A 24,330-nucleotide genomic window follows, 5' to 3' on the forward strand; every position below is an offset into this window, starting at 1 on the left:
TGCGCGAAATTAAAAAAAAATCTTACGTTTTACTTTGTGCATGTGATAAAAATAAAATCTGTTGTGGTCAAAGTTAGATAATTTTACTTCATGTGTGTTTAATAAAAAGTACAAAATCAAAAACATTTTTAGTATGTAGATACTTTTAAGTCCTTAAAATGGATGTTTATCTGACATTTTATATATTTGTTTGTTTAAGGACGAAGCCACACAATAAGCTGCCTGTGTTATTTCCAACAACTGGAATCAAACCCAGGATTTTAGGGTTATAAGCCCGTAAACTTGCTGCTGAACCACTTGGGTGAGTTGAGTCAGCCATGAACGATCTCTATAATGTTGTTAGAACTGGTTTAGTTCTAACTAAATATTATGCAGCAAGAATGAATGACAGCACACAGATACACTGGATACATAAGATATATGGACAAGTAGGGACTTACGGGCCACCCTGTAGTTTCAAAGTGGGGAGAATCCGAAATGTGGTGCAACCAAAACAAGATTTCCACCTACAATTGTGGGAGTGTTGTAAGAATGACGGTCAATTAATTCCCTGTTTGATTTGGAATAGTAACTCCAGTTGACGTGTCCTAACGAGGGGTTGCCTGCTCATTAATCCCCCATTCAAAATTAAAAACGGCTTTGCCTGAATTATGGGAGTCTATACTGATTTACCCATTCAGCTCACTGTGTGCACAACGGATTGTTCAGGTGGACAAACAAACAGATAAACAATGTATGACAGTTTTAAATGCGTACACAGATAATGCGTTATTTTAAACATATTCACGTTATGTGGTACTTTAGGAAACGTACTGTGTGTACAACAGAATTACATCTCAATATTTCATCACAGCCCTCGTCAGAGTTTCGTATATATTTATAATTCGTATAAGCTGCCACATTATCCGTGTACTTGACATTCATGACTAGAAGGACCGGAAGATAAAGATAATAAAAAAAAGTGGTTGGTAAACATTGGCACTTTCTTGTTTCAATCAAAAGAGTTTAAATTATTTATAACAACTTTTAAGAAATGCATTTTTGGCAGATGGTTTACATTAATACGAACAAGATTGCGGTTGAGAGTTATGAGTTAGTCTGTGATCTAGGCTTGTGATAAGAAACAAGATGACGTAACTGATGGCATTGGGTCTAACGTGAGAAAGAAAACGCTTTGGGCTTGTGAAAGCTTCAGTATAAAACTTAAGTAAATAGTTTTAATCACTTCACGTATCTCTGTCAAAAATATTGTTAATAAATGTCGGTGTAAGAAGATGTTTTAAATTATGTTGTGTTTTTAATATCCTGTTAAGTTCGTTGTTGCATAAGCACACTTTGTACAGTTTTAATGTAGGCTACGAAACGAACATCTTCCACAGTTAACTGGACGAAACATATACGAATAATTTAAGGACAAAAAGGGACCTATTGATACATCTAGGTAGCCCCATTCACTATGCTAAACATTAAAATGAAAATAAAACACACGTTTCCAGTCCTTGTTATTAAATTATTAATTAAACCTTCCCTTTAACCCCTTAAATTAATTATCTCCACCACATCTGAAAACAACCCATTCAAAATGCCGTCAACCCTATTAGAAAAATAAAACTGTCCTAAGCTGAGGATAACTTTTCTCTTCTAAAGCTTGTATTTGTGTCCCTCTATTCCTACTATTAACTATGAAATAAGATGATGTATTGTTACTATTAATACTGTTAAAAGCGTTAGATGCCCTCCAGTGGCACAGCGGAATGTCTGCGGACTTAAACGCTAGAAACCTGATCTCGATACCTGTGGTGTGCAGAGTACAGGTAACTCATATGTCAACCTTTCCATCACAGGTGTCATCATAATAGTCTTCCTATGAATTCTTTCCAACAATTCAATTTCATTTCTAAGATAAGGAGCCCAAGGCTGAACTTCTAAATGTTACCTAATCAATGCTTTACAGTTGGCAGTTTCGACTGAAGTATAGATATTGTAAAGTTCAGTTTTTCTTCAGCGTTATTTTGTATTTAGTCATCCAAAATATTTTAAAAAAGGGCAAATAAAATCGATATTCTCTTTAAACTTTATAGGGACTTCAATTAACCAAGCTTTAATCGTGCCATTAATTGTTAACAAATTATATACCTTTAAAAGTTAACAAAGCATGTATGAAAGCAATATATATATATTAAAGATTGCATTATTTTTATATATTTTAGTGGTCGTAAATAATCTTATCAACACAAAACAAAATAATCTTGGTGTCAATGGAAAGACTGGATAATCCTCTCCTCCTTTCGGATGTAAGAAACGTACACACTGGATTTCAATAAAATGTCTGTATCGGATGTACCGGTGTTGGGTTATGTTTTGGGTACAGAGTATTTCTTTAGTACGACTGAATGTGAATAAGTAGATGATATGATATTGTAGATATGATAATACCCAAATTTCTCTGTGTCCTGCATTAATGTTATGCAACATATTCAGCTGCTTAAGAACTCCAGTACGAGTAGGAACACAGTCTGTAGTGTCAGTTAAGTTCTTCAGGTTTTTTGAGCATTTTTGATGGTAGCTCATTGTGTTGTTTTGGCGAGGCAAAGTAGGCTTAAGAGGATAAAATTTCTATTAATTTGAGAAATTCAAACCAACAAAAGCCAAACCAAGCAAGGTATGTCATTTTAACAGTTACTATTCACACTTGGCTTTTTGTGACCCCCCCCCCATCCCTCAGAAAAAAAGACTTTTTCTTTAGGAGTTGTAAAAATATTTCTATTTTCATCCTGCTTCTTTTGGGCATGTGACATTATGTAAGATATTGATATTACCATAATGTAATAGATTTCAATGTAACAACTGATTTTGTTGATGTTTATTAGAGTAGATATATATGTGTGTGAATTGTTTTTATTAAATTGGGCATGTATACTTGCACCAATTTCAGTATTAATTATACATCAAACAATAATAGTGTACTATTGTGTTTTTGATCAGGTTGGAATAAAGAAATTACTGATAAATTTGAGTGTATTGTCGTAATGCACGATCACGTTTTCTGCAGTATGTATAAGAGTTACTTAAAAGAAACAGCTCAGATTTAGTTTTTTCTATTGTTTAAAGTTTTAAAATAATATGAAGTAAATTGTTATATATTTCATTTGTGATGAAAACTAGAAAAAAGCACGTGCAGAAAACATTAGTGTTAACTTCATCCAGAAAACGTTTTGCGTATTCAGTACTTTCATGTTAAGCCTAACGTTTAGACAGTCAACTCACGGAAAATAATACACGAAATTATTGATAATACTGACAAATAACTAAGTTTAAAGTGCAGATAAAAACTACAATAGACTTTAAAGTTAGAATGCATAAATAATTAAAATGTAGACAGATAATTATTCAAAAGTTACTTTTTTGTGAAACTTAAGTCTTGCGATTTTTGCAATTGTAATATCAAATGTTTTCTACTCATAAATAGTATTAATCATTCACTTGTTTTTAATGATTTTTCTGTGAAATGGTTTTTAAGGCTTAGATGTAAAGAAGTAAAGATATATATTGAGGTATTTAAACCTCAAAAACTATTTCTTTACCACACTATATATTTGTACTTTTCAATCAAATTTTAGTACCTTCGTTAATCACAAAGCTAAACAATGAGCTCTCTGTGCTCTGTCCACCAGGGGTACCGAAATCCGTTTTTTAGATTTGTAAGTGTATAGGCCCATACCGCTTAATATCCCATTAAGCAGTTTTGTGCTTAACTATAAATAAACAAAAAATCAACAGCTACCCAATGGTGCATCGGCATTTCTACGGATTAGCAACGTTAGAAATCGTGCTTTGATACAAGAGGTGGTCAGAGCACAGACAGCCCTTTGCAAAGCTTCGTGTTTAACTACAAACAAATAAAAATCAACAATAGCGATAAATTTCATATCTTATATTTAATTGCTCCTTGCAAATAATTGATAACATTTTCTTAAGACCTTTAAAATTTGTCAAAACATTTAATAAGAAGAAAAATAAAAGATTATTTAGGATTTAAAAACAAACAAACAGACTTGGATATAAATCTATTTCCTACTGAATCATCATGAAGCACAGAGATTGTATTTAATACATAGCACTAACTAAACACATTCCTTTCTTCTCACTGGTGTCCCCTCCTCTGGATACACGCTAAGTTTCCAGACTTAACCAATGCTTAAATTCAGAGTTCGTTTTTTTTCCAGAAAATAGAGTGCATATAGAACATTGTGTAGCATATCTCTAGAAATACTAACATTAACTCTTCCTTGTGGATAAACTTTAGGATTTGCTCCCTATAGTGACCAGAGCAGGTAGCCTGTTGTGCAAATTTGTGCTTAACAATAAAACGTTTTCGAATATTTTAACCGTAATCCTTCTCATAACAATTTATACACAAGTAGAATAAAACTGGAAGATTGACTATTTAAAGAGCCGATAATGTGAATGAAAGAGCTAATCCTGGATTAGTTAAAGTTTGTGCTCAAGGTTTGGAAATGCTTCCCAGCAGCTGAGCGGTATGTTGAGGGCTTATAAAAATAAAATTTGCAATTCAATCACAATTTCAATACTTTTGCTTAGTCCCTATTGCTCTTTTTATTGCATGACTACCTGAATATTAACTTGCAGAAAATAAAATATTCTTATAAATTAAACGTAATAAGAAAGGGAATGCAGATGACAAGTAAAGAACTTCATTGAAGTTCAAAGGATGTAGACGGAAAGATCAAAACTGAAATAGTAATGAAACAATTAACAAACGTATCCTAGGAATACCTAATAGATCACTATTTAATTTAATAATTGAAGATTACAAAAGCAAACTTGAAATATTACTTTATTAGTAGATTTGTTATTGAGTTCCCTTATCATTTCTACTATCGATTTATTCCCAACTGAAATATTTTTCCTATGAAGAAACAGAATTTTTTGGTGCAATTTAAGAAAACTTTGAACTTAATCTTTATAGCAACAAGAGAAAAAAGTTCAGTTTTACTCGTATAAATTTGATAAGCTAGCTTCTCAAATGTTCTGAGCAAAATGAAATAACTCAATTTTTTGTTCACATTAGAAACAACTCATATAGTGATTGTCAGGCTAATCAAGAAAGGTTTTGTTTTTTTGTTTTTTGCACAAAGCTACTCGAGGGTTATCTGTGCTAGCCGTCCCTAATTTAGCAGTGTAAGACTAGAGGGAATGCAGCTAGTCATCACCACCCCCCGCCAAATCTTGGGTTACTTTTTTACCAACGAAAAGTGGGATTGACCGTAACATTATAACGCACCCACGGCTGGGAGGGCGAGCATGTTTAGCGCGACGCGGGCGCGAACCGGCGACCCTCGGATTACGAGTCGCGCGCCTTACGCGCTTGGCCATGCCGGACCATCAAGACAGCATTTTCGTAATTTTTATACTAAACATAACGTTATAGAATGTATTATCTTTTCTGTATTCACGTAAAGATTTAAGATATGATTTGTAGTGTTATAAGCCTTCACACTTATCACAGAGACACTGAAAGAACTTGTACCAAATATTAAAAACACCTTGAAAACTTCTATCGACATTTTGATTGATTTTCCGTATAAATGACAGTCACATGTTGTTTAAGAGTTTTGCCTTTTCTTTTTCTCCTGATTTCATTTCTCTTTCCTAATTTGACAATTCCTAATTTCTTTTTTATCGGCGTCATCTATTAACTGTTATTTACTTTTCTTTTATAATTATTATTCACTTATTTTTCTCAAAGTATCCTAGTGGTTATCTTGAGTCACTGCCATGCAAAACATAAACATGTGTTATACTATTTGTATTATCCTAGTTAAATCCTAGGTTCGATTTTCCACAGCATCACCAAACACGGTAATGCTTAGTAGGTAGGGATAGATCTGGAAGAAACGGTTAAAGCATATTAAATATTGCTCACCATAGTCTCATGCCTTTGTTATAATAATCCATGAAACTTTCATATACGTCTAACTCATATTTTCAAAATCTATTAAGACCTTCGGTTTTGTTTAACCAAAAAAACGTTGCTGAAGAAGAAAATCAGTGGGTAGCATAACAACTACAACTGTCTGATTGTTCTTATTCTGGCGTCAGATAAACTAGCTCACCAATAAGATGTAGCAATGATTTAAACACCATAATGTTGAATTTTAACTTAGGGAGTGCAAAAGAAATATGGTGTTTCAGTATCTTCAACACATGATGACCACCATGACAACTCACTTAACTTAGGTTGAAACTTCTGCCTTCATAGCAACTAGGTTGGTTAAGGCGTTCAACTCGTAATCTGAGGGTCGCGGGTTCGAATCCCCGTCTCACCAAACATGCTTGCCCTTTCAGCCGTGGATGCGTTATAATGTGACGGTCAATCCCACTATTCGTTGGTAAAAGAGTAGCCCAAGAGTTGGCGGAGGGTGGTGATGACTAGCTGCCTTCCCTTTAGTCTTACACTGGTAAACTGAGAACGGCTAGCGCGGATAGCCCTCATTCATAGCGACTGCCATTCATCATAAAATATTAGCTGGTGTAGTTTAAACCAATAGCAAATAAGTAATTTTTAAATGTAAGGATTGCAACGGCAAAAAAATAGAAATAATGTAAGGATAAATTCACCAAACCATACAAAATTACTATATAAGTAGCCACTAACTTGAAAAACTTTCTAGTATTATTTAGTTTAATGCTATTATTCAAACCCAAATTCGCGCAAATGAAAGGAATTCGACATTTAGTTATATATAAAATTTTTGCTTGAAAATATTTACCTACTTCTGTAAGGTGTTTTTTATTGATATATTTATTTATCCCTACCATGTTTCTGCAGTTTTTCACATTGGCATAACTGCATCATTCATTCATTCTTTTTCTCTCTTTTTTGTTTGAAAATTGCTGCATTTCTTGTACAAAACACAAATAAAACAGGAAGAAAGAAAGAGAAAATAACATATTATCATGTAAGTATTGTTTTTACTCTTGTCACTAGGTGGCGAAATTATCTAGCGTTTAAAAATGTTTTCATCTTTTGTGAGTAAATGTGTAGGCTTACAAGATATATACAAATTATTTTGAGTTTTAGACAGATTCTAATATTAATTTAAAACTATTGTTTCAAAATAAACGAATGCGATATTTTAAAATGTTTACGGTGATTATGCTTTTACATGGTACTTTTCATGGCTGAACAAATGGTACAAATTGTGGTTAGCGTAAACTTTATTATCGTATGAATATTGAGTGTGAAATAAAAAGTTGTAGGCCTAATAGTGGTAATAGTATTTCATACGTGTGTCAACCGAGAACTTCTCAATACTGTTATTAGTAGTATAAAAGTGGCTGTGATAACTTCGACGCTGTTATTGAGTGTCAGAGAATCTGATACCAATGACATTTAGTAATAACTCGTTTCTGGTTATCCAGTGAAAAATCTATTGTTTTCAAGCCGTAATCTTATTTAGGTTTCTAGAGAACATTAAATTTTGGTTTTTGCTAGATTTTGTTTGAAAGCAAATATGCCGCAGAAAGTGTTTAATCTGCCTGACCCACATTGTACGTCTGATAAATTTTTTGAATACACAAAATCTTTAAGGCAAGAGAAACCACCGATTATCATAGATAATGGTAAGTATTACATTACTAACACTGATTGAAGACTAGTGAACATATTTGATATGGTAAACAATAAGTATATTTTCTTACTTCCTTAAATCTGCTGAAGTAAAATAACTTCCAAATTACAAGTTTACAGTTTTCTCTCTTTTTCAGTTTCAGACATCTGTTATTTTGAGACCTCCTTAAGACAGAGGAATTAAAAAAATCTTTCTCATTTATGTTCTATCGTGCATAAGTAATGCTTTTTATGTACACAGCTTGTATAACATTTTTTAAGCTCAAAATGCCACAGCATCAAAATAAACTTAAATTACGTCTTGATTAAACATTAGAACCAATTAATTTAACGTAGTCTTATGTAATATTTCTACACATAAGAAGACCATACGAGAAGTTTGGTAAAAACATATGTACTACATATTCCATATTGAGGTGATTTAAGTGAAAATTTTGTGATCATTACAATAATCGTATACCTCATATCAGCCCATGATAATGAGAAAACCCACTTGTAGAGGAAAGTATATATGTGAAAATGGCTGGTATGGCTTGGGATTTTTTTCGCTCCTCTACCTAAAAAAAAAAAATCTCAACCCATACCAGTCGTTTTGACATGTGTATTTATCTCATATCAGTGTTTATGTTTTCTTTTATTTATTATTTGCTGATAATGAAGAGTATGAGAAAATTAAACATATTATGCAATTTTATGAACTTTCTGTATTTGATTTGAGACAAAAATCTTCTGGTACTAAAAGCCTGTGAAAATTAAGTGTTGTCCTTAAAATGTTGCAGCAGTCATATTTGTTGCATAAGTAAACTAGAGGTTTTTTGTACAGGTTATAACTAATCTTTTATTATTATTTGTCAGTAAAGTTCTAGTAATTCATTATAAAATTCATTTGATAGCATCATTTTTAACTCTTAAATACCAACTTAATTTCATTTTTATAAATGTTTGTGCCAACAATAGTAGTATGATAATATGAGAGTTTATTAAATAAGTCTATTGTGGCTTATGGTTTTTAGGATCCTATCAATGTAAAGTAGGATGGGCTACAAATGAAAAGCCTCGCATGGTTTTTAGAAATTTAGTTGCCAAGCAGAGGGGAAAAAAGGTTAGTCAGACGTTGTTCTGGAAGTTTCAGTTTTTTATTTTTTAAAGTTTTCATGACTCAAGTTTTAAGTTTCACTTCCATGGACACTAAATGTTCCTTTCTCTCAAGCATTGCTTCAAAACACAGTGAGAAACTTAACAGGAAGGAAAAGTTTGTTGAAATTAGTTTTTGTGATATTAAAAATTTGTACTGTTACTTTTCAGTAAGTGTCACTGTAATATATCTCTTTGTTGGCTCCTGAAAAATATTTAGGTCAGTTCTTTTCTTTTATACCACCACAATTAAATTAGTGTTTTGTTTGTTTTTTATTTTCACACTAAAGAAATAAACCAAATCTTTAATTATATAGAACTTTTGTAGAAGCTACAATAACTATTTTTTGATGTATGTATAATGTTAATAATACAGTGTAATTAACCTGATTTATATTATAACCTACCAATGACTATAGGTTGAATTTAAACAAATGGATTTAAGTTCCAGTAAACAACTTAATTATTGAAACACCAAGAGACAATAAACTGGTTTTTAGGTTGTATTTATTTAATAAAACAATGTACATAATCTGTTTTATGATTTACTTTAGTGTGAAGACAAATGAGTGTTAAAAAGAAACTGATGATAAATGCTTTTTCAGTGTTAGGCTTAATAGTAACAGTTGTGTAATTATAACAGGAAAAGTACCTTTAAATTAAAAAAAAAATTAAATTTATGTGATATTACTTCTTTTTATTGTTTTGATGTTTTGTAAGATTAAATGTTTAAGCTAAATATTCATCTTATTGAAATACTTTATTTTTACTAGTTTTGATTAGCTGTGTTTTAATATTTGTGTAAACTACTATACTTGAACACTGATTTACTTTTCTAACAGGGATGCTAAAATCATTCATCAAATTAAATATAGAACTATCAAAAGCAATTAAATCATAGTTAGAGTATATATATATTTTTATGTGAGTATTTAAATAATCACATTTTGATTACTAAGAGTCAGATAGGCCCAGTATGGCCAGGTGGTTAAGGCACTCAACTCGTAATCCAAGGATCGAAGGTTTGATTCCCTGTCACACCTGACATGCTTGCCCTATCAACTGTGGGAGTATTAGAATGTGATGGTCAATCCCACTATTCATTGGTAAAAGAATAGCCAAAGAGTTGGTGGTGATGACTAGTTGCCTTCCCTGTAGTCTAACACTATTAAATTAGGTATGGCTAGTGCAGGTAGCCTTCATGTAGCTTTGAGCAAAATTCAAAAACAAACAATTAAATAATCCCACCAAATTTTGTGTGAAAACATATGAATATTTGGATTAAGAGTGAAGTTGAGGCAAGCTGTTGTTTAATTAATAAACAATGATAGTATGTGGTTCTTACTCCAAAAAAGGCCCAGCATGATCAGGTGAATAGAGTACTCAACTCATAATCTGAGGATCGCAGGTTTGAATCCCTGTCATACCAAATGTGCTCACCCTTTCAGCTGTGGGAGCATTATAATATGATGGTGAATCCCACTATTCATTGGTAAAAGAATAGTCCAAGAGTTGGTGGTGGGTGGTGATGACTAGCTGCCTTCCCTGTAGTCTTACATTACTACATTGGGGATGGTTAGCACAGATAGCCCTCGTGTAGCTTTGCGAAAATTTAAAACAAACCAAACCAGAATCTGATTCTTCTATTCAATAGGAAACACATGAGATCTATATAAGATTATTTTCCTTAATTTGGGCACCTGTACTCTCTTATTGTTTCTATATTATCCTCTGACAACACATTTTTAAGGGTTATCTGAAAAATGTGTTTTAAATAACAGGTTATTTAGCTATTTTCCATATTTCCTTCTTTTTTTAATGAAATTTTTTCAAGAAATTCTTGTTGATAATTTTGATTTTTTAAAATATTTTTACTTTTTTTTTAATGTGTTTCTGAAATGCATCTCTTTATTGCATTTGTTTTATAAATTTTATAATGAACTTTTTAATGATTGAGAGTTTATAAATCCATGCATAGAATTTAAAAAATTATTTCAAAACTACTCTATGCATATGTTTATTTCTAGTACTATTAATATGTTTGTAATGACAACCTTTGATACAGGAAGGAGAAACTCAAATAGGAAATGATATAACTAATATTGAAGTAGTGAGATGGCTTTTGAAGAGTCAGTTTGATCGCAACATGGTCATGCAGTTTGACATACAGGTGAAAAATCTAACATTATTGGTAGATTTATTTAAAAATCAGATTACAAATAATTATTTCTAAGTTTCATTTTTTTTGTACACATTAGATGTATGCTCTAAATATTTGAAAAAGTTATTTTATATAGTGAAATTTAGGAGATGGGACTGGTAGTATCAATATTTATTTCAAGGTGTATATTTGGTGTTCTTGTCTTGGTACAGTTGACTATCTTGAACTGTCTTTACCAGCATGTTATTTCATTTCTGTTGCCAGAAACACTCTTAAATGAAATGGATTAGAAAGCTTATTTATATGTATTTTATTACAGTCAGTCATCAAAATATTGGTTGAGGGATTGGTTGAAACTAAAACATTACTTATGTTCTGTATAATCAGTGGTCATGTACTCCATTAAGTTGTCTTTTTGAGCTTCACATAAAATTCTAAAATAAAACAATTTTAAAATTGCATTAGTTAATGTTAAAAAGTTTAACAGTTCAGCTATGAGACTAATTTAACATTATTGAATTTTCTACTTTTATGAATAAACATGTCTGAAATTGTTGTTATTTCATGTGTAAGGACTAAGCTTGTGGTTGAATGGTGCTTATGTTTACCTTTTAATATTTTTGGGTTGGGAATACTTATAATTTGTTTTCTTCTAATTTTTTATCCAGAATAAGTGGTGTAGTTTATATAAAAGATGTTAAAGTATGATATTTTGGAAATAATTTGAGAGACTATTCACAATAGACTATTTTCAATGTTTTATTTTGCTCCTAAATCTTAATAGTCAACTTTCAAGGCTTAATGTTCTTTCTAGGACATGATGGGCTTGTGGGATTTCAGTATTATGCAGAGTGGCAAAAAATTTCATTGTAGTGTTTGTATTTTCTATCTTTTGCATTTCTGTGGATGTCAAAAACTCAGTTACTTCTATATAAAATCAATTTTCCCATATTAAATACAGAATTATTTAATTGTACAATATTTTCCTTCACTGTATGAATAGGAGCAGATTTTTGATCATATCTTCAGCCATCTTGGGATCACTACAGATGGGTGTGTTGATCATCCAATTGTTCTTACAGAAACACCTTGCAATCCACCTATGTCAAGACAATGTAAGAGCATTATGTGTTTAAATATAGTTGTAACCTAGGTTAAGAGAAGGGTAAGGCTTAATAATTTATAAAACATTTTTCAGAAATAATACTGAATCCAGTTTAAACTGTACTCTTAAAACTGTTATTGTCTACTTGGTTGTCAATAGTGTGCTAATTCTAAACTAAGAACTATACACACATGTAATAAAATAGGGCAATTCATTGTAACCTTTTCACTCAGAAATATGAAACTACACTGGGTAACAGAGTAATATATAAATATTTTTCACAGTACTTTTATATTAATATTTTAAAATATACAATTACTGGTTTTTCGTATGATTTTGTAAAATATGCTACAAATTATTTAATGTTTGTGATACTCATTTGGAAGAAAAGAAATTTTTGTTTTCTTTTTCAGTGATGTCAGAACTTCTATTTGAATGTTATCAAGTACCAAAAGTAGCATTTGGAATAGACTGTCTTTTCAGCTTTCATTACAATAACAAAGGTGATCAAGGTAAGAAGTTTTATGATTGTTTTCACTGCAGAAAAACAACAACATAATGTTAAGATTTAATTCCAGCTAAGGATTTGTTATGCTAATTTTTCTTCACAGTCCTGTAATAGTGTACACGTTTGAACCTTAAAACTGTAGCTTCACGTTGGTTGATGTACTGTTACATTCATTGTTACTTTCACTTTTAAGTTCTTATAATTACTACTGTGGTCTCCATGGTTACTTGACCTGCTTCAAGATAAAAAAAATGACTCAAGTTACTGTTTTCCAATTGTTCTAAATAATGAGTAAAATTAGTTCAGAAAAATCAATTTAAAAATGTAAACAATATTAATAACAAACTATTTAATGTTAAATAATTCTGATGATCATTAAATGAATGAATGTTATGATTCAACAACCAGTAGAGATGTAGTTCATGCAGTTAATGACAGAAATAGTATCTCAGCCAACATTGTGTTTGTTGCTTTATGGCTGGTTCCGTGAGCCCTGTTACCAGATGGAAGGCCTTACCAACACTAAATATAGCAGATATTATATGATTGTCGTGTCTATTTTTACTTTCACTCTTTAAGTTCTTAAACTAAATATTTTAGTTCTCTTTTGGGTCAGTGGCAAGTTTACAGACTTGTAGTGCAAAAACCCAGGATTTGATTCTTCATGGTAGACAGAGCATAGTTAGTTAATTATGACAGCTATGCACTAAGATACAATAAACAAACAAGCAAATAGTTGTTTTAATATTATTTAATATCTTTGTTTAAGACATTCCTAATTTCTTCTCAAGTATTTGTGTCTATGTTTAAAACTAAATATTAGAAATTGCAGACAAGTCACTTGGTGTATTGAACATTAAAAATGTGTTTGTGATTAGTTTACTCACATCAAAAATTCTGTGTTTGGATCTTTATATGATTTTGTTGTGTAATTCATAGTTACAACTACAACTATTATGTATTTTTCTTAATAATTAAGGTAGTGTAAGAGGTAAGTAATGTGTGTTTTTTCATTTGAATTGAAAGTGTGACCCCGCATTTATTTTCATTTCAGAGTTTCTCAAAGATAAAAAAACTTACTTTTAACAATCGGTCATATACATTTTACACACCCACAACTTAGATCTGGAAAAAAAACTAGCTTTACAAAAATATATTTGTATGAAGATATTTAGTTTTTTGTTAAATAAGAGGGTATGAAAGAGTTAGGTACAAAATACCCACCAGTAAGAAAATCAGAAAACAAGATGGAAGTTTGAGATGATTTACAAATACTTTATAATTTTCCAAGGAATAGAAATAATCAATTTTATTTCTCTTAAGACTGATTTGAAAAATTCACATGTAAGCTTAGAGGATTATTTATTATTCAGTGGCATAAGAATGCACCCACAATTTCAGGGGATGCAGAAGGCAGGCCAAAAGGGGTTGCACTATTCAGGTATTGTAAAAATTTATAGAAGGACAGAGCAGATTGAGTTCATATGCTACCTGCCTCAAATTATAACCACAATTATAAGGAAATAAATATATGTGGTCCATCTTTTTTAGTTCACCTCTGTTATTATTACATAATTTTGGTATTCTAGAATTTAAAAGAACTCCATTCTGCTTCATTGCTTTCATCATCTGTTATATCCAAAGTAACATTTAATAATCTATTCTTTTTTACTGAACACACCCACAACAGGTGAACTGTAGTCTTTACTAAGTAATTTTACAGAAAAGAAATTTAAAATGTGTTTATATTATTTTTAATTTGGTTTTAATGGTTTCTGTAGCTATTCAAGATATTATCTTTCAGTGAAATTTATAGTCATATTTTATCTATTATGTAATTTGATTTTATTTCTGTTTATTGTTTAACTATAGAAATATTTGGTTAAATTTTTTCATCCTTACCTTTTGCAGTGATTAATGGGACAGGCAGTATTACTTCTTCCTTATTATCGTGATGTGTATTTCTCTAGGAATTTTGTTAATGTTTTTATTACCTTTGTTAGATAAAAGCAAAATAGTTTATCATTTGATTTTTTCTGCCATGTTCACTTTAATTGTTTTGACTAGTATTTTACCTTCTCTTAACATCAACACCTTTGATCTGTTTGTACTGTGTTTAGATTATAGACAAAATTAAGGATGGTAGCAAATAACCTTAATAGTTTTTTTATAAATATCAAATGCAAGATGTTTTAAAACCTAACCTTACCAGCTTCTGATATAACTTAATCTTTGTTTTTGGTAGGCCAGAATGGTCTGGTAATTTCTTCAGGATATAACACAACACATATTCTCCCGGTTCTTGATGGCAAACCAGTTCCTAAGGAAGTTCGTCGTATCAACATTGGTGGAAGCCACATGACTTCATATTTACATAGGTTACTACAGCTGAAATATCCTGCACATTTTTCTTGCATTACTTTAACTAGAGCTGAGGTAAGAACAAAACGGGATTTAAAATTACACATCATTTTCGAAAGATTTTGACTAAAGGCATTTAAAATAATTCAGTCATATTTATATTGTTTTAGCTATCTTATACTTTTTTATTATTATTACAAATGTGCAATTATCCTTTATGATGGGTGATAATAAAATAAAAATACTTAATAATCTAGAGTAAGTTGAATTTTCTGAAGTTTTTCATTAAATTATATTTGCCATCAGAGATATTGGTTAAACATAAGATGTTTCACTTGAACTTAGAATTTTTTTTTTTTTATCCTTTGACCATATTTGGAAGGCCCTTATCAATACTGAAATTTTCTTAGTTGAAGCCCTTCAATATTAAACACAAGTAAGGCACTTTCATGGGAGTTACAGTCTATTTTTTAAATCAGTGTAATTTATAGGTGTATAAAACTCTTGGATGATTTATTGTACACTGTCAGCTCGGTTTAACTTATGCTGCCTAGATGCTCATTCTTCAATCGTAAGTTGTCAGACTTTACATACATAGTCACATTTGGTACTGTCTGTAACAAACAGTTCATTTGTGAGACTTTACACACATAGTCACATTTGGTACTGTCTGTAACAAACAGTTCATTTGTGAGACTTTACACACATAGTCACATTTGGTACTGTCTGTAACAAACAGTTCATTTTTCAGACTTTACATAAATAAAGTCACATTTGATACTGTCTGTAACAAACAGTTCATTTGTCAGACTTTTATAAATATATGTAATGCATGTGTTAAGCCACTGGTAGTAATATAGTGCATTCCTTATATATGTTTACTTTAATAATGCTGGAAAGTACTATTGTTTTCTATAGAACATTTAAAATGTCAGTTAGAATGAGTTATTAGTAAATTTACTTCATGTTTTTTTTATTGACTATTTTAAAAAAGGAGTTATTGCATTGCAAACAGAAATATATTATACAATTATCTACAAGTCTTTTTAGTCTTGAAAACACTGCATAACAACTTTTTTGAAAAGTTTTGCTTCCTGAAAAGTTTTTGTTGATTACAACAGGTACCTGGTGGGTATGCACAAATATAGTTTTGGTTTTACTTCATTACGTAGGAACTCTGAGAAATAGACAGTTAACTGTTTACCGGCAATAACGTATTTAATTGGGTTTATATTTCTAATACCCTATTAAGTTCAACATAATTAAAAGTGTTTTGCTCCTGATTTTTGTTTGTATTCAATGTCCAGTGCATCACATTGCAGTTTCCAACAGTCGTCAGCAAGCATTGACAGATTCCAGCTGCCCTGATATCATTTTTCCATTGTAGCAATGTCCTAGAGAAACCTTTCATTGTGTTCATCACTGACAACACTAAGACTTACGGAGAAGAAGTCCAAGTGTAAGTTGGAGGAAATGAATCTTGAGTGACATTTTGCATTTTTATTGTTTTGTATGTTTTGAGAAGTTTGTCTACCAGCTGAATGTAATGTAGAGTTCTGTAATTGCCAAGAAAATTGTCAACAACGTCTTTGAAGGCTTTTCAGGCAATCTTTTCTGGCCCAACTAACAGAACTTCAAACTGCTTGTCACTCATAATATATCTCATTTGAGGGCTAACAAAAATGCCCTCTCTGATCTTGGCCTCAGTTATTCTTGGGAACATCTGTCTTAAATAATGAAAACCTTCATCTTCTTTGTTCATTGCTTTCACAAAATTCTTCATAAGTCACAATTTTATGTGAAGAGGTGACAAGAAAATCTTTGCCAGGTCGATAAGCAGTTCATGCGCCACATTTTTTGTCCTGGAACTAACTTTTTATGGAGTGGCCAGCTATGTTTGGAATAATGTGACTCTATGGCACGACTGTCCCATTCACAGATGAAACAACAGTACTTTGTATAGCCAAGCTGCAGTCCCAGTAACAGAGCAACGACTTTCAGATCTCCACAGATATTCCAGTTGTACTTGCTGTACTGGATGTGCTTCATCAACATTTCCATGCTCTCGTAGGTTTCTTTCATGTGTGCTGCATAGCCAACAGGTATTGAAAGGTGAACAGTGTCATTGTGTAACAGGACAGCTTTGAGGCATAACATTGATGAACCAATAAAGAGACGCCACTCTTGCGGATCATAGTCACAACCCAAAGCAGAGTACAATCCTTCAATGTCAACTTGTGCAAAGAATTTGGTTATATCATCTTGGCAGCTTCGAAAAACAGGAATATTTGTACCTGGTGTCAGCAAACGCCATTCCTGCAGTCTCGAACCCAGCAATTCGGCTTTTGCTTTTGACAGACCCAAATCTTTGACCAGATTGTTTAATTCTGACTGTGTTATGAGATGTGGATCACCTGAGGAGCACGATTCAAAATCTGGATCAGTGTCACTGCCAGTTCCCTGCATTGCAGTTTCTTCAACTGGTTCATCTGAGGTCTTTTCCTCTGGTGGTTTCGGAATTGGAAGACTGTCATCATGTGGCACAGGTCTCATTGCTGAAGGCAGATTAGGGTATTCAATTGACTTCTTGTTTTTGGCAGAGAAACCAGACACATTAGTCAAACAGAAATAACAGTCCATCACATGGTCTCTGTTCTTGCCAAATCATCAGGACAGCAAATGGCATTGTCTTTCGAGTGCCTTTGAGCCAAGATCTCAGACAGACACACATGTCGCACAACAAATGTAAGGCGCCCATTTCTGGTCTTGATCACCAATTTTGCAGCCGAAGTACAGATGATATGCTTTCTTCACAAGAGCAGTCATTGAGCGTCTCTGGTGAACAAGCGTATACTCGCCACAAATATAACAGAATGTATTGCTGCTGTTACAACATTGAGACATATTGACCGACACCAATCATCCTGTAAAACGTCTATAACATCTAACTTACTTGTTACAGTGCTACTGAGACAATGCTATATTCTGAAACAATACGTACACACTATAAGGTCTAGATTAATCCAATGAGCAGCATCTGTGTATGCAAGCCACTTTTATAGCCTGCTGAGACAGTGTCAAGCTGGCTCCAGCCTGGTCTGATTTCATGCCTGGACATGCCCAGACTGCACAAAACATTATTCATAGGTCTCTTACAGAAACGAAAATTTTTGGACACAAATATAAGAAAAAAACATGACAAAACTGAAGATTTATATGAAACGGTACATGATGGGCAAATCTGGATGTGATATTTGTGATCAGCAGCCAAATATCTATAAGGAACATCCAACAGTATACAAGTATTATTGTGTTGTAAAATTAGGTCTTCACCTGATAAATGAACCTACCAAAGTTCATTAAGGGTTAATTCAGTAACTAAATAATCAACTTTGGCTAATGTTCAGAAAATTAAATCCCAGGTTATCTCCAAAGTAGGGCAAATCACAATGTGTACAGAAAGAAAGATCAGAAAAACATTATTTACCTTTTTCTGATTGGTGAATGGTATTCTAAGTCCTGCTAACCAAGAAGAGACACTGTTATTGTATTGAAATGTATGTTGATATTTGTAGTATTCTGTTGTTTTCTTAGGGTATGTTGAACCCACAGGATATAAAATGTGTTTTAATAGAGGGATTTTATAAATGTATAATTATTATTGGTTGAAAAAAAAGCTTCACTCATTGAAGAAAGTTTAGTAAATCCAATTATAGTTATTGTCATTGAATATAGCATATCTATATAAGTGAAATTAAAAAGATTTTATTTCAAAAATTAATATCCATTAACATCAAATTAAATAGGATACTCAGTTCTGCTGTGTTGACATTTTCTGAAAACTCTCCAGTTCAAATATTAAAGTCTGTTAGAGTTTTTGCTAAACATTTTGATTTTTTAACATGTTTAGGATTTTCTTCATAACCATACTTACATTGCTGAAAATTACCAAGAGGAGCTAAAGAAATGGACAGACCCTGAATTTCACGAAAATAATGTTCATCGCATACAGTTACCATACACTCCAGTAGGTAATTTTTAATATCTTTAGTGTATTTTAAATTTGTCAGGAAATAAGGTTTTGATATTAACTCTCTTAACACAGGTTCAGCCAATTTGACTGACCATGCACCTTTTTGTATTTGTTTGAAGTCTTTATGTATTTAATACTTCTAACTTTCAATTTGGTGTGTATATCTTTACAAAATCTGGCAGTCTTTCAGGTATTATTATAAGTTTTTCACATGAAAAAATATTTTTAGTAAAGTACTGTTAATATATTAAAATAAGGATTTGTCCAGGAATATATAATGAGTACTTGTTATAAATAATCTGTGTGCAAAGTAATTTTCATGTTAAGATTAAAATTACTTTCCCTCATCTCAAAAATCTCAAATTTCCTTTGTGTGATTCTTAAAACCTCCTAAATACATTTCAAATGTTTGTATTCAGTAACCATTTATATTTTACCTATAATTCTGTCTACCCTATCTCAATATGGACTAACTTCATAACCACTAAAAAAATTATAGAAGTGAAATAAATATAAGTTATTCCTTGTTTTTTCTTGCATGTCTTCAAAGTGTAACATGAAACTACATTCATTTATCCCAAGTAGCTTTAAGTTCATAACATTATATACCTACTTATAATTAAATTCTCTTTCCCTCTGAAACTGTGTCTAAGTGTTATTCACACCATTATAAGCTGTAAATCATTCAGGAAATGTGCATCTCACGTTACCCATGGGTTGGTCACACAAAGCCTCCTGTTAGTACAGCGGTATGTCTACAGATTTACAATGCTAAAATCAGGGGGTTTGATTCCTCTTGGTGGGCTCAGCAGATAGCTCAATATGGCTTTGCTATAAGAAAATACACATACTTTGCTCACACACGTGCCTGTGAAAGATTATTATTAATTATTTTATCTAACCTAATATTAACTGACATAAAAGGATCCCTATTTTTACATTTCACTTATTTTTATAGTAATAAAGAATGCACATAAAAAACAAGAAATAAAGTATTTAATCTTTTTTTGTCTTGCTGTTGATTGTCAATAACACTTTTTTATACTAGTGTAGTAATCTATGAAATAATTTTCACTTAATTAAATAATGCACCAAATAACATAGACTAATATCCTAAAAGTATACAATTTCCCATAACTTAAAAACTTTTTTGGCTTTCTAGCTATGTGACAAGAGCTGTTTCAAATTCATCCTAGCTACTTTTTAGCCTAACCTTGGGAAGAAAACTTGTATTCTGAACAAAATGTTGTACAATAGTTATTTGACAGAGGAAAATCTTAGCTTTCTATTAATTATAAATAATACATAATTAAATCTAAGAGAAAACTACTATCAACAAATCCTGAAAGAGAGGATGTGATGTGGGTGTGGCAAAAGTTTGAAGGCTATAAATATTATGGTTTGTCTGAACACTTTATTGTGAGTAATTTACATTTAATTTCATACTTTTTGGAGGGATTGTGGCTAAAATGGAGAAGTTAAAATGCCTACAAGAAATGTCACACTTGGGGAAATTGAGGATTTTTTTAAAATTGCTGCCTTTTAGGATTAAGAACTTAAAACTTGTATGCTATTAAAAGATGGATTATCAGCTAAGATTTTATGTTATGCCAATTAGTATAACATAAGTAATTTACTAAAGTTTTGAATCTAAGACTAAAACCTTGTGTCATGCAGTAAAGGATACCAGTGGTGATAGGGTTAAACAATTAGTTTACCTCTTTGATATATTTTTGTATTGATCTGGTGCAACTACAAAGCTGTTTGAACAGCGTAGAAAGTGGCATAAAAGTGCTTTGTGACCCACTTATTTATATTTATTTATTTTTACAAACCTTGATCAAGGTGTATAAGTGATGCTCCACATTCACACTTGGATAAAATTAGGAGATATGTGGTCAGGATATTCTCTATTCATATACTCCTTGTTGTATTCATTATAATGTGTAAAGTAGATAATACAGTAAATAACCATATAAAGTTGAACAACTCTAACCTTTCATATTTTTTGTACTTTTAAGGCAACCAGTGAACTTGTAAACAGTAAATAACTATATAAATTAAAACAGTTTTTAATAGTGTTATCTTTCACATTTGTTGTACGTCTAGGCCTGCCAGTGAACTTGTAAACAGTAAATAACCTTATAAACTGAAACAGTTTTTAATAGTATTACCTTTCACATTTGTCATACTACTAGGCCTATCAGTGAACTAGTAAACTGTAAACAATCTTATAGATCAAAATACTTCATTATTAGTTCTTTATCGATAAAAGAGTTAGCACACAGGATTGCACAGAAAAAGTGCAATGAATTGGAAAAAAAAGTCTCAAAACTTGAGAGCTTTTGAATGGTTGACAATTCTTCTTCTCATAAGTGTTTGAGATATGGGTCTTTTTGTAAAAATTAATTACTTCTTTAACAATATTATCATTTATGTTTGTTGTATTATTACACCTGTAAGTGAATATATCTATAAAAATCATTTGAGGGTTATATTTTTTAACTGGTCCTAAATTTTAGTGAAAATGATAAATTAAAACCTCTTTTATCCTTTTTTTTTCTTCTTCAAATCAACCTGAACCACACGTTTATGTATTCCATATGTTTTCTTGACAGTATGTGAAAACAGATTTTGAAGAATAGGAAAATCTTTTTCACTGTAATTATTGAATAAAACTAATAAATTTGTAAATGTTATTTGAAAGACTTGAAAAACCTATTGTAGTTCTGATAATATTGTTATTAATTATTTTAATGAACAGAGCAAGCCTAGAAGTAATTTTGTCCAGGTTTAAAACCGTTTAACTCATTTGAATGAGTACATGTTGGTGATATATATTTATGTTGAAAGCATAGACATAATAACTATTTTTTTTAAAGAGCTGTGCCTAATCTGAGATGTATACATTGTTTTTTTATTCAAAGTTGATTTATAACTGTTGTATAGTTACTACCTAAATATAATTCAGTTGTACATGTAAATAAAACTTAAAGGGGTAAACAGTATAGAGGGCCTCTGTATTTGTATTACTGTAAAAGCTTAGCTCTTATATTACTTATTCATCATTTACAATAAAAATAACTTTTCTCCAGTTTTGTTTTAATATGTTTTTCTCAGTTTTGTGTAATTTCCCCAAAAGGTGCTAAAGGTCACCTGTGTTAACTATTAATTTCATAATACACTAGTGTTGTAGTCTGTCAATAAACACTAAAATGACATCACATAAAAGAACACTGCAGTTTGCACTGTCATAATTTCAGTAAAATGTGTATGACATGAATCACAAGAAATATTATGCACACTGTAGACTACAACAAAGTATGACATGAATTTCAAAAGCAAGAAATAAAAATAATCCTTACTCTTAATTGTGGTTTTATGTACTCTTGAAACAACACTTTTTGGTGACCCTGTAGAAGTACATCTAGTGGATATTTTAAGTAGCAGTTTGAATATACTAATGCACTTAAATTCTTTAGGTCCATTTTAATGTAAGGACTGAATGTTACCAAATTGCTCTTGAATTGAAGCATTATAATAGTGACAGTCAAATCCTACTATTTGATTAAATTAACCTTAGTTCAAAATTAGGGACATCTAAAACACATGTTCTTTGTGTAGCTTTGTATGGATTTTTGAATCAAAGAAACTTATTATTTTCATATTTCAAATATATATTTATTATATTTTTTTAATTTCAAGCTACCAGGAAACATCAGTGCTGAATCAGGAAAACTGGCATGGTGTGAAACCATAGTGAAGAGAGTTAAAGAGATGACCTTGAAAAGAAAGATGGAACGAGTGAGTTAACGATTAAAGCTAGTAACTTTACTGAATCTGTTTTTTACAAAACTAGTTTGAACAACCTTCAGTAATTATTCTTGGAAATTAGAGATTTAAGTACTTACTCTTTCAAACAAAAAGGAAACTATTCAAAACTAACTTGATATGAGACTTTATAGTTTATGCTAGATGCTCAAACTAGTTTTCACCTTGAGCATATGAACAAGTTGTTTCAGGATTTAAAATGTCATGTATTTATATGTAATAATTGAAAAGTGAAGTTTTTTAGGTAAGATCTTCTGTGGGAATGATGTATGTATTAGGTCATCCCACAAATAATGTCCAAAAATTTAACACAGAAAGTGCACCATCATTTTTGTCTTTGTATAAGGCTTTAATAACTATAATATGCAGTAGGACGTGTATAAAAATGTTCAGACAAATAAAAGGAACTTATCCTACTTCACTTTTTCAAATTATTAATCAAATAATCCCTTATAAAGGTAGATGTGTCTGAAGAGCACATTAGGCACATAATGTTTTATGAGTTTAAAAAAGACAATAGTGCAGAAAAAACTACACGAAACATCCAAGGTGTTTATGGTGCATCAGACTTCTATTGTCAACAGTTAGAGCACTTGAAAGTTGTATTGAAAGAAAAAGGCCTGCTTTGATCAGTCTTAAAGATGTGTTACATCAGGATAATGCACAGCCCAATACAGCAAGGATCACATCTGCAAAGATTGAAGAGCTAGACTGGGAAAGACTTCCACATCCTCATTATTTTCGAGACCTTGCTCCATCTGATTATCATCTATTCCGAAGTTTGCAGAACTTTCTAGAGGGAAAAATCTTGGAACACATTGAGGATGTCAAAACTACCCTCTTTACATTCTTTTCCTCCAAACCCCAAGAATGTTATAGAAGTGGCATTCAGAATCTTGTGAATCATTGGCAGCAAGTAATTAATAATAATGGAACATACATTATTGATTAAATAACATTAAAAGTGTTTGAAATCATTTTTTTTTTCTGAACCTAAAATCGGACATGACTTGAGGAGTAACCTGGTTAAAAACTAATGTATGGATTTTGTTACTCTATTTGCCCATCTACTTGACAGTAACACCAAACCATTTATCTCAAAAGATTTTGCTGAAATCAGTGTTATTTGATGTGAATCATTTCTGAAGTATTAATTCTGCATGTGAAATAATTATGTGTTTAGGTAATAGCCAAGTGTATTTTCTAAGATATTTTGTAATATAACATTTGTACTATTTGTGGTGTGGCGTCTTTTTTCTTTTTTCAATCCTGGTAAAACTTGACACATAGTTGAGAAACCTCCTATGGTAGCATTTTATATTTAATGGATTGTTTTAACATGTCTCTTATGTTACAATGACACATAGTACCAAACTTGTTTTAAGTGTATGTTCTGTTTAATAGGAACTTAAACTTGATAAAAACAATAATCAGGTTATAAATATTTTTGAAGCCCAGTTTTCCATTTTGTAGCACCCCAAAACTAATTTAATCCTTCCACTATGAGTCACAGGTCAAAGGCTATGCCATCTTGTTTGTTGAC

At 31.4% G+C, this 24,330-nt stretch overlaps 1 protein-coding gene across 3 annotated transcripts in view; it reads left to right on the forward strand.

The window, feature by feature from the left end:
• The first annotated feature begins 6,998 nt into the window (after positions 1 to 6,998).
• Arp5 (Actin-related protein 5) overlaps positions 6,999 to 24,330 on the forward strand; it is a 32,335-nt gene continuing 15,003 nt past the window's right edge. Inside the window, exons 1-8 of one of the 3 annotated variants that reach the window (XM_076487441.1) lie at positions 6,999 to 7,053; positions 8,668 to 8,756; positions 10,854 to 10,958; positions 11,953 to 12,064; positions 12,468 to 12,566; positions 14,808 to 14,998; positions 18,834 to 18,950; positions 22,662 to 22,760. In XM_076487441.1, the coding sequence (XP_076343556.1) occupies positions 8,715 to 8,756; positions 10,854 to 10,958; positions 11,953 to 12,064; positions 12,468 to 12,566; positions 14,808 to 14,998; positions 18,834 to 18,950; positions 22,662 to 22,760 (765 nt within the window). In that variant the 5' untranslated portion in view covers positions 6,999 to 7,053; positions 8,668 to 8,714. Of the gene's footprint in view, positions 7,648 to 8,667; positions 8,757 to 10,851; positions 10,959 to 11,952; positions 12,065 to 12,467; positions 12,567 to 14,807; positions 14,999 to 18,833; positions 18,951 to 22,661; positions 22,761 to 24,330 lie in introns of those variants that run through there. The other 2 variants (XM_076487440.1, XM_076487442.1) reach the window with 2 other exon arrangements.

The sequence above is a fragment of the Tachypleus tridentatus genome, chromosome 2 (assembly GCF_004210375.1).
Source record: "Tachypleus tridentatus isolate NWPU-2018 chromosome 2, ASM421037v1, whole genome shotgun sequence".
In the NCBI taxonomy this organism is placed as follows: domain Eukaryota; kingdom Metazoa; phylum Arthropoda; class Merostomata; order Xiphosura; family Limulidae; genus Tachypleus; species Tachypleus tridentatus.